We start from the raw sequence: 12,133 nt of genomic DNA on the forward strand, positions 1-12,133 counted from the left end.
TTATTCCAGTTGAGTAGTTTGATGTTGGTGCGAGCCAGCAGAGGCTTGAGCGGCGCCCTGCGTGTCTGCTTGCTTTTTGCCAAGCATCAAACTAGTCATAGGATTCCTACAATTACCGGACATGTTCCAAAAAGTCGCGCTGTGATAAAAAGCAACTTTGTTTCATTTACCGTTTAGGTGCGCATTATTTGGGCTTTGCATGCCATATAACTCATAAATTCAGAAGCAAGCATGAATTTCAATATTCAACATTTACATAGAACAAAATACGATAGAGCTGTTTTTCTTTTAACATCTTTGCCCTGGTAAAAATTGACAATAAGCTAAATTAATACACTAATTCCCCCACCGTGATGGTGCAGTGGTTAGGGCGCTCGACTGCTGTTCCCAAGGATGCGGGATCGAATCCCGGCCGCGGCGGCCGTTCTTCAATGGAGACGAAAAGCAAGTCGCCCGTGTGCTGTGCGATGTCAATGCACGTTTAAAATCCTCAGGTGGTCGAAAGTTTCTGAGCCCTCCACTAAGGCTTAGCTAGAGTAACTTTGGCGCTTTGGGACGTTAAACCCCAGAAACTAAACCAACCTCAAACACACACACTTCGTGGATTCAGCTACAGCTCAGCCGTCGGTGTTTGCAAATTAATTACTTTGAGAGTGCATTTTGATTTCATTAAACCTTGCCAGTTCGCAGAAGAAGTTCGCAGGGGTCAAGTGGATGCAGCTAGCACAGAACCGGGTTAATTGGAGAAATATGGGAGAGGCCTTCGCCTACAGTGGGTAATAGTCAGGCTGATGATGATGATGATGAAGCCTCGCCAGTAGAACTGTGCACGGGTTCGGGCTGGCCCGAATGCCCGCGGCACGGGCTCTGGATGCTCGGAAGCCCTCGGGTTCGGGCCGGGCCCGAGTATATTTGTCAGGGGTGGGCTGGCCGGACACCCCGAGCCCAAACACACGCAAAATTTGCGAAAGCATGAATACATTCATGATGCGATAGCCGTCTAGAATGCACAGCATTTTCCCGCATTCTCCCCACGAGAGAGCTTCCCAGTTCTCTCCCGATGTGGGTCCGCCTTTTACACAATAACGCCTCCTGGCCGTGAAAGAATCTTCGTTAGCCGGCAATGACCGAGCAGAGAGACCTTTTGCGGGCTATCGAGTTTCGCGTATTCGCTTCGGTAACACCGGCGCAGATGTTTAGGTATCCACCGCGATCGAGATACGTGTCACGCTGTCACCTATCACGTGTCTCTGTTGTGGCTTGCTCCTGGCAGCGAAATGGCCTCGGATAAAGCGGGACATAGCTCGAAGCATCCGCGATGCTCGAGTTTCGTCTTGTTTTTCGGCGTCGAAAATGAAGTGGCGGTGTTTTGCCGGCGCTGTGAAAAGCGCACGGTAAACGAGACGAGCTCACCGAGTACTTGGCCATAGAATCAACCCCTTGGTTAGACTTAAAGCTAGCGCCCTTCTGCAGTAAAGAAGGCGATTACCGAAAACTTACTTTTCTTGCTAAGAATGTGTTAGTCATTGCAGCCTAATCACTTAATTAATTAAAGCACCGAAATAATTTCAGCACTCCCGGATCCATCATCCAGTAACGCCGTAAATGTACCATGCCTTCATCAACTCATAACTTGATGTTTTTGCACAGTTAGAATGATAATTTCATGTTATGAACTGTGCATATATTCTACAAATGTGCCATCATAAACGTGAGAACTCAATATTTCAAGACCTTAGGTAGACTCATTATTCTGAAATTATTTCTTTCTGTATCAGCGCTCCAGCTACGATTATAGCAAGTCGGGCAGGTCAAGAAGCTCACACATGGCCTGGCACCTGTTCGACATGATATAAATGTAGTTGGAGCGATTATATAGAAAGAAATAATTTCAGGATCATGAGTTTACCTCGCATATTGCGGTCTTAACCCTCAGCACAGTGCGCTGAGCCGGGCCGGGCTGAAGCCCTTAGTGCCGGGCTAGGCGGGACCCGGGTCAGCAGCATAAGGCCCGGGCTGGGCTCGGACTCAAAATTTCGGACCGTGCCCACCTCTACTCGCCAGTGCATTTACATGAACCTTCGCGCAGTCACGAAAACTGCGTTAAAGCGGCAATGTCAGTTGCAGTTATCACCCTAATCACTTTCCACGTTCAATACGAAAGCGTACGTATTGTATATATCAAATTCCGAAGGACACCGACTGACTCACGACTGAATGAATGCGAAATCTGTTAATCCTCGTTGATAATTAGCATCCTTTGTGAGTGTACGACGCTGAAGTGTTAAAAAAAAATAAGCGCATTTCATGCTCAGCTCTCACGAAAGACTGCAACCGGAAATGATAGTTAAGTTCTTTTTAACGCGAATTTCTATTTTTTGAGTTGGATGAGTGGAGTTAAGAATCTAATGAAGTCCCCATAACTTAACATTGGCGAACAACGGCTCTTTAAAGCTGGTATACATAAAATATGGCTTTGTATCAAGAGAATTGAATAGTAATAAGCTTTGCTGCTGTTTTCTAGATTGCATGATAACTTGCACTGAGCTGAACAAAAATGACTTTTTCTGATTTCCGCCAGTTAGAATGAGTTCAATGCAGCCCGATATATACTTTATTCCCCTGTCTGTGGCAGCTCAAAACTAAAAACTACGACTCACCACAGCATCTCTTCACAAGAGCCAGCCTTTGCCTTTGTCTCTTGACAATTAACGTTGTGGCCCAAGAAAGCTCAAGCTTCGAATGTTGAGCAAAGAAGGCATTAAAGGTGTCAGCAAAACGGCCAAATGTAAAATAAAAAAAAGAACATGGGAGACTACGAAACAATAATACACTTCTTGGTGGCCCATAAGTTTTGTTTTTATTTACTTTCTGCCTTGTTCCTTATTCGTTGCTGTTGTAGGACCCGGGTGCGCCCGTCAATCATTCGATACAACGGATGCGCATCAAGCTCGCTATGATGACGAGAGCGGAAAACAATATATAGGTATCCTGGAATGTGATCATGGCATTACAGCGTTGCTCGTTGCCCGACAACAACAGGTCGCTACAGACCCCTTCTTGGAACAGCTGTCATTTTTATGCACCAAACTGCAAGGAGCTGCAGGTGAACGTGCGCAAAGTTGAAATGCGTTGACGAGGTTAACGCATTGGGAGATTCTGAAGCTCTATGAAACCTAAAGAAAGGCCATGGAAAGGGTGAGTTTTTGACGAGACACACAACCCAATGATTAATGGGTATTACCATTTATGAACGCAAGCCGTAAAAATAGTGTCACATTACGTTGCAGCACCTCCTATTTTGATTAGCTTGCTTATGGCGTTACTGCATCAAGCATATGACACTGCAGCGCCTCGCTTCAATGCACATGAACTACAGTAGACATGTACATAGTTTGCAATAGATGGACTGAAAAGAACGGGTAAATTTAGGAGCTGCACTTGGAGGAAATAGCCCCATATGAACTGCGCGCCTTTTTTTTTTTTATCATCAACATCAGCCTAACTCAACTGAAGGGTAAAGGCCTCTCTGATAGCACTCTAAGCCCAGTGGCAAAATAAAGCTTACAACGGAACCATGTCAAAAATACGACAAATTCGTGATATTTTAGCGCAGAAAACAGAGGACGCTGAAAAATGCATTCGTACCAAGACCTAACCCGTCTTTCCTCGTTAACATGGTGCAAGATATAACAAAATAATCTGCAGCTCTCTAGCTCTTAATATCTGACTTTTTTGTAGACGTGCAGTACCTTTTTGTATTTCTGTACTTGTTTTGCGTCATAATTTTTTGTTGTCTGTACTTCTGTAATACTTTTACATTTGTAAGTGTAGAACATTTAGATGCTACTACAGAAAGTTTTCTTTTCACAACAGGTTCACAGTCAAAAGCCACACAAAAATGCTGTTCTAACGGCCAACTATTTCTGTGCTTTCTTTCTTCTTTCCAGAGGGCTATTTCTGACTGATGCGGCTGTATTGTAATACTTACTGGAATTTTAAGAAGGTACCAGTCCGAATTTTCAATGAAACATTACTCACTAGAGAAAACATCCGCACCCCACCCCCCTTCCCTCCTTTACGTCTATCGAAATCCCCATATGGAATCAAAAAGCCAAAGCAAGCGGGAAGAGAGCTGTAGATAATCCGCGTCGTCATGAACAGAATGCGCGTAAATATACGCAGGTGAGTAGGAACACCTTATCAGTCGCCGCGTATCGGTGACATTGTGTTTGATGTGCGCACAGTCCACTAGTGGTAGGAAGAAAAATTTAAACAGCCGAAAGAACTGCGGATAAAATACAAACTGTTGAACCACCTGTTTTCATCACTGCAGCAGTGCAAGCTGCGGCCACCTTGCATGAGTGCACGTATGTATAAGGACAACACCTGACTCACGCAGACACGGCTACAAACCATCGAAGCCCGCAAGCAGACATCACAACCGCGCCTGGAAATAAGCCAACGGTAAATCAGAGTACGTGGCTGGTCTTTCCATACTTTAAGCGAGAGGGAATGTTGTGCTAGGTCGTGCTTGACGTCCTGCCTTCCCAAGCGGGCCAAACACGTGCAGCCCATTCCTTCACCAAGAGACGTTCGTAGTGCACAGCTTTATATCGCTTGAAAAGTGCGAAGTCCTGACCGTCAACACGATGACAGAAACCGAACGAGCTGGCGATGCAAGGTTTTCGCGAGTGGCACCTTCATAAAAATCCTCTATCGTTGCTGCGTTCCAAGTGGATAACGCTCTCTCTGGTGGTCTCTGCGAGCTGTCGACGTCCGTCTCGTCGGGCCACCGGAGATCCCGTCCACTTTATATTTATTTAATTTTATTTTTTTACATCGAAAAGCTCTGTCTGCCAAGATCAAGTGGAGGGAGCGTCTGCCCTTGAGCCGGCGCAGCGCAGGTGTGACTGTGACGTCATACCAAGTGATTTCCGCTACGGAGAGGCGCAGCTTCGCGGGGCCGTTGCCACCGAGCCCACAAGACCCACGCACCCCAACTAGCCAAAAAAGGCTGGTCGACTGGGCGGGAAAGGTCGCCGCCAGGCACCACCTGCCGGCCACCTGCCGAGATCAAGAGTCGGCCCAGACCTAGTGCTTCACCTTGTCGACTCATAAATAAAGTTTGTACCACAACCACCCCAACAGCTAGCTACGTCGCGACTGCGGATGAGCGATGAACTGCCAGCAAATGAAACCCCGAACCCGGGTCTGAGTCCAGTCCCGTGGTATCCTCTCGACACTTAACCCAAGCCCGCGAGCGTCGTTTTATTGAACTTCTATCGCACTTCCACTGCCATTACGCTCGCTGTAGGAGAGAAGATAATGCACCGGCCTTGTTAGATGGCACGGCGCTCGGTAGTGACGACTGGGCTCCGCCGAAATTACACCACATGACTTGAAGAAGCATAACGATTGCTTCCTTCGCTTTCGCCACCTCCATCGCGGTAATACGCCTGCAGCCCTTAGTGCGTCAGCTCTGCGGCGGCGGCGTCAGGCCATGTCCGATCATGCAGCAGGGCTTTTCGCTCTGTGTAACTATAGGTTAGAAGAGGCAAACATTTCCATTTTTACTTCTCGCACAAAGCGATGTCTTGGATGGCGTGCCAGCACCATAAATATCCAGCGATCTTGCTGCTCATATATCCGAAACGCTCTACGCCGAAACTCCCAGACTATAATCCGCATACAGTGTGGAGCTCGTGACACTTAATTCTGCATTTTTTTTTCTTCATGCTCAGCACGTAACGTTTAGTAGTGCAATCCGCTGTTTATTGTTTTTCATGCTGTCTTGACAAAAAGGCATGCCCCATCGTCGCTTGTAACGTTTTATTCACATGAATTGTTTCCGTCACCGCAAACGTCGAGCGTCAGTAACAGAGCCAGGAAAGCTTCTGCCAAAGCATTAGATGCTACTTCGATTTCCGCAGACGCACAGAGCAAGCGCGACGGTAAAAATCTTCAGAATAGGCACGTTTTGTTGAAGACAACATATCCGGAGCCCATTGGGCATTATTTTGCAAAAAAGAACAAAAATCAGTTCTTGTGTAGCCCGCGTTGCAAACGGAATTTACTAAGATGACTCTATTACTAAAGAATACGGTAACACACACACACACACACACACACACACACACACACACACACACACACACACACACACACACACACACACACACACACACACACACACACACACACACACACACACACACACACACACACACACACACACACACACACACACACACACACACACACACACAAACACACCATTGAGGTTTCGTGAAGTTGTCGTCACTTCTCTGTCTTTGTGGATCTTCCGACGTCGTCGTTCTCTTGCAGCGTACCAACAAAACGACTTTGATATACTTTTTTATTTAAGCAGCGTGCCCGAAAATCTGTAACGCGAGAACCGCTTGTATACAGCACTACTGGACCGCATCTTTGAACGCAAGTCTCGCCGACCTGTGGTTGTGCGGCAAAACATTCGGCGGCAACGTATAAACATGTTCCCCCGATGTTGTTGCTCTTTACTGCCTGGGACAGATTCCACTAGGCCGTGGTATCTGCGTGCTGACTTTTGCACGTTCAACACTTTTTGTAAACAGTGCGTCAGTATGAACTTGAAAAAATAATGCCTCGCTGTTCCATAAACGTGCGACCAATTGTCTGCCTGCTAATAATCGTAGAAGACTGCCAGGCGTAATACACAGGCATCAACGTGCTTTTGCACGTTCAACACTTTTTGTAAACAGTGCGTCAGTATGAACTTGAAAAAATAATGCCTCGCTGTTCCATAAACGTGCGACCAATTGTCTGCCTGCTAATAATCGTAGAAGACTGCCAGGCGTAATACACAGGCATCAACGTGCCATAGCGCCACGTTTGCATGTAGCCACTATTTCCACTACTTCGACGCACCAGCTTGAAGGGAAGACTAACTACAACGGTCATGATTAATGTGGTTATCCTACAAAAAATAGTAATGAAACGAACGTTCTGCTGAGTCCGGCTGTAGGCACAGAAGCAGCACACCGTATAGGTGTGAAGGGTGTAGGGTAGGGGGTGAATTTTCGTACTACATCCGGGAAAGCAATCGACCTGTAATGCGGTGCAGAATGTGAAACAACGTCATGACTCATGACGCAAAACATTCTCGGTACGCAAACCCCTCTATACGGCACCTATCAATCTATAGTGGCAGGACTCAGTATACGGTTCTCATACGGTTCGGTGCCGCTTTTACGCAAAAATTCAACCATGCACCACTGAACAACCGACTTTCAGTCCGAACAAAGCTTGTATCATGTACTAACGCAGCTAGACGATCAAATGTCTTACGTTGGGTACACATGTAGTCTTAAACCCATCTCTGCAGCCGCAATACACGTGTGAGTGAACGGCTTCAGGCATTTTGGAAGCGGAATCTTCACTACGCCGGCCAGCTCGAGCCTTCAGCGTCAGTGTCGATAGGTGTACGTAGGGTCAGTGACAGGCGGTAGCTGGCAGCTGGCACTTTCGTGTACTTACTTGACTTAATTAAGGCTGCCTAACGTTACGCTTGGCGTGAGCTGCCAAGTCAGCCTGTCCTTTCATATGGGAGGGTGATATAAGAATCTGTACTTACTTGACTTAATTAAGGCTGCCTAACGTTACGCTTGGCCAGAGCTGCCAACTCAGCCTGTCCTTTCATATGGGAGGGTGATATAAGAATCAGCCCGCCAGGACCCTTGCATTCACCTTACCTTTAGGCCACGAAGGCACGCTGATACGGCTCGGTTAAAGCAGGGCCTTGAGCTGATAAACTATCCTACGTTATCGAGGCATACGCTTAATGGCGAAGTGTCCCCCATAATTCAGCCACATGCGTAGCCGGCAAAAGAAGCTTCCGCTTCCATCCAAGTTTAACCTGAGCTAAACCACAGCTTCTTTTTTTTTTTCTCTCTCTTTCGGGAGCGCTAAGATAAAATGAGCCCCTCCGCAGCAGTGTATTTAAGCATATAAGAGGGCAGTGGACGTGTCCGCTCACCCCCTCCGGTGCGGCGCGTGGTCCCTCTGGCGTCTGTTCTTGAACCAGTTGCTGACTTGGGTGAGCGTGAGGCCCGTCTTATTGGCGAGCGTGCGCTTCTCATCAGGTGTCGGGTAGCGGTTCACTTTGTAGCACTCCTTGAGCGCGATGCGGGACTTCTCCTTGAAGCAGTACACCGTGTCCTCGCCGTCCCAGATCGTCTTGGGAAGAGGATACTTCCGCCTGTCATTAAAAAAAAAAAAAAAAAAAAAAAAAAGACGAGAACGTGAAAACAATTTAGTGAAAGTTTGCTTCACCTGTCAAACGAAAGTTCATTGAAATGCATCGTTTTAAGTCGTCACTGAAATTGCTACTTGCTGAGCCTGCTTTCTCGACCGACCGGGGTGTCAGTTGGGCAACATAGCGCTTAACTGAAAACTAACTAGCCAGTACCTTAACGAAAACTTGAGCGCAGCTAATCCCAAAGCGCAGTAGCAGGGACCCATTCAGTATTCTTGTATCCTATGCTGGCCTATGGGCGATGTTAATTTTAGTTCCTAGTACGCGAAGCGTTCCTTATAACAAGACACTGCTAGACCACTGTCAACCTAGTATAGTTCTATTGCACTGCACGAGGCGGCATGGATAAATGAATAACACTCGATCTGTAATTACTGTGGTGGCGTTATTACATAATGAAAGTGCTACCAACCGGAACGGATTTTTTCTGGCGTGAAACATCTACTTCGCCAGCGCTTCGTGCATGGGTTGTCAGAAAGGGGGTTTGATTCGAATTATCGAAACGAGCTGAGTACAAACAGCGCAAGCACCCTCAAAATTCAACGCTCCAGTTTCTTCTATGCCCCGCAATTTACCTAACCGAGAACGACGTACTGTCCAGTACGGTCCACCGTTGAAGGGAACATGCGATTGCGTGACCTAAAAACTTTGCAAAGCTCTGTCGTCGACACCTGGTGAGAATGGGTGTCACCATGCGCATGTTCTGAGAGAGCAGCAGGCCGAGCTTACTGCGCATGCGCCTCGCGCGATAGTTTGTTGCCGGCTCTCTCGGGGGTGCTTTGAAAGCAAAGAAGCCACAAAGTCTCATGTTCCCTTTAACAGTGGAGCGTACTGTACATATCGACCGTCCGGCAGGCAGCGCGGGTTGGTTCGTGGAGGACCGACTGACCTGAGCCGGTACTTGTCAACAGCACCGAGAGGTCGGCCGCGGATCTTCTCCGCCTCCCTGTAGTGCGCCTTGTACCACATCTGCTGCAGTTCGGTGTGGTACTTGGAGTCGAAGTTGTGGCTCTCCAGGATAGTGTAGAGCTCCTGCGAACGAGAGGCGCTTCGTGGGCCATTCGCAGCAAGGTGAAACATCAGGCGAGAAGCGCCGATGCATCGAATTGCCCTGATTAGTACGTACTAAATATCGCACTGATGTATTAGTGTCACTGCTAGCATCGCGGCTACTGAAGAATTAATTTTTTCAGCTCACGCACGACAGATCGCCATCTGCATCAGCAAAAGTAAGCAACTATGAGAAAGCATGGCTGTTCCTAAACGTTGAATTATCTTTACTACAGCATTTGTTTTTGTTTTTTTTAAACAGAGTCTGTCAACGCAGGCGCACCATTTATGACGATTTACGGACTTTGACAAATGTAAACGTCCCGAAACGGAGCAAAGAGTACTTGCAGCACTTCTATACCACTGCTCCAAAAAATGTTATGTGTATAGATATAATAATGGCATATTTAACCGTATCTGCAGAGTAGCAAAGCTTTCTCAATGGAGTAAAAAAAAAAAAAGCCGCCTCGCATACGTAGATCACATAATACGATCCAAATGCAGTGAAAGAATAAAACGACCTTTTTTTTATACACTAATGCACACTTTCATAATGGTTGTGATTTACAACCGAGCTCGGTGACAACAACACAGTTTAAGAAAACTTGTCCCTGGGCGGAGTTGGTTACAGTACATTCTTAATATTTAAAAGCGTGTTTATCGCGCCTATAAATATTAAGGACAATGTATTTATCACGCTGCATTTCCTCCATATAACTGCAGGTACATTATTAATAACACCTCCTGCACCCGTGTCTACCTGAAGGATAGAATTCTCTATGGAAATCGAATGAACACTAATAGCGTTTTCGGTATTGTGTACCAAAAAGCCAACACCGGTGGTAATATCAATACATTATTTATACTTGCAGGAGCACTTAACAAGCAACCTGAAATTTAAAAGCATTTTACAGAACGTCGTTGGGCAGTACACTGGTGATGCAGTAGCAGTAGGCATTTAACTGTAACACTATACCTAATTATCACTTACAAAAAGATGCGGTAGTGTTTCCTTAGAACTGGTACACGTGCAAAGGCATGTTCCTTGTTTGCTCATGGTATTGTTTTGTGCTTAAAAGGTGATGAAGTCAACATGTAATGTACTGTATGAACTAGGGGCAGTTAAACATGACGCCGGGTGATAGTTACGAGATTCCGTACTCTCTTCGCATGAAAAACTTCCTGTTTTGAATCCGCTCCTCTTCGACACTTCTTTTTTTATTACTATTTATATCGTTTTATCGTTTTGTTATTGCTATGCCTCTCGGACGTACAAGTATCGGACACACACATTTCGATCGATGGTCGACCCGCATGCCAAGCTAGCTGGCAGCGCACGCGCTCTGCACATCCGCAGAGGCACTTCGACGTCAGAGATCGGCGTCCGTTGTAGAACCAGCCAGATATGGGACCCTATAGAACCAGCCAGATACGGAACTCACCTTATAGTTCTCGCGGTGGAAAGCGACGGCTGCCTGCGCCCTGAGCACGGCCTCGTCGGGCCGAAGCAGGTCCCCTGGTGGCAGCGACCACAGGAAGCGAGCCAGTCGGTCCAGGTTGCGCGCCTGTTGCAGGGCTTCGCACACGCAAGCCACCTGCTCGATGGTGAACCGCAGGCCCTTGCCTCCACCGACCGAAGGACCCAGGCTACTTCCGCCCACGGACAAACTATTTCCGCCTCCGCGACCGGCGGAAGTGACAGCACCGAGATTCCCCAGGGACGAGGACATCAGCTCGGTCAGCCGACTGGTGGCACTGCTGGTGCTGCTTGCAGAGCCGGTCAGAGAAGTGCCGTTGCTCAGGTCGATCCTTGGTTAGCGATGAAAGAGAATGTACAGAGATGTAGCGTCGCGGTGCAAGTAAATGGCTGGGATCGGCACCCTCCTCAGGAAGCGCCGGATTCAAAATAAACGTACTGTGCTTCCTTAAATGAAAAGATGCGACAGCAACCTCAGTCTGCTAGGCAACATTTGGACAAATGGGCGCGGGTTCGTCTAGCTCAAACTGAACCCTTGTTCAGTTGTAAGTTGTCAAAGGTCCCATCCTTTCTGCTTTCTTTCGATCGGCGATGAGCAATATGCGACTCCGTATTGGATACAAAATTATAGGCTGAAACAACTGGCACACAAACACCGCAATGTGTTCGCCGCCCGACACAAGGAGCCTTGATTTATTCAGATATATATATCCCCGCCGGGGTGGCGCAGTGGTTACGGCGCTTGACTACTGTTCACAAGGATGCGGGATCGAATCCCGGCCTCGGCGGCCGCTTCTCGATGGAGGCGAAAAGTAAGGCGCCCGTGTGCTGTGCGATGTCAGTGCACGTTAAATAACCCCAGGTGGTCGAAATTTCCGGAGTCCTCCACTACAGCATCTCTAATAGCCTGAGTTGCTTTGGGACGTTAAACCGCACAAACCAATATATATATATATATATATATATATTTGAATACGGTGTTCGCACCACGCACCAGCCTCAAAGAAACTCCTTCGATCGGGTGATGCAGCACATAACCTAATTATGATTATTACTTCAAGTGGTCACCTACTGCGTACATCGTGCTTCCACACCAATCCAGCTTTTTATGTTAACGAGCGCATCGTCGAAACTTAAGGCGAGCACCAAGGACGCAGTTTCATGATGTACGAGAGTGGCATGCCCAGAAGCACTGCGCATCCATCCGGGTGTCCTGTCCTGCAATATAGGTTAAGAGCGCGGGCAAATTGGGCCATTTTCTATGCATTGAGCTATTTTGACTGTTCGTCACT

General features: G+C 47.3%; 1 protein-coding gene across 1 annotated transcript in view; it reads right to left on the bottom strand.

The window, feature by feature from the left end:
* Positions 1–12,133, bottom strand: part of LOC146176571 (uncharacterized) — a 90,030-nt gene that overhangs the window by 45,235 nt on the left and 32,662 nt on the right. The window contains exons 3-5 of the mRNA XM_084582833.1: positions 10,807–11,173; positions 9,204–9,346; positions 8,036–8,257 (exon numbers count right to left, since the gene is read on the bottom strand). Of these exons, the coding sequence (XP_084438959.1) occupies positions 8,036–8,257; positions 9,204–9,346; positions 10,807–11,173 (732 nt within the window). The remainder of the gene's footprint in view (positions 1–8,035; positions 8,258–9,203; positions 9,347–10,806; positions 11,174–12,133) is intronic.

The sequence above is a fragment of the Amblyomma maculatum genome, chromosome 10, assembly GCF_055883805.1.
Source record: "Amblyomma maculatum isolate TAMU_Amacu chromosome 10, ASM5588380v1, whole genome shotgun sequence".
NCBI classification, from domain to species: Eukaryota; Metazoa; Arthropoda; class Arachnida; order Ixodida; family Ixodidae; genus Amblyomma; species Amblyomma maculatum.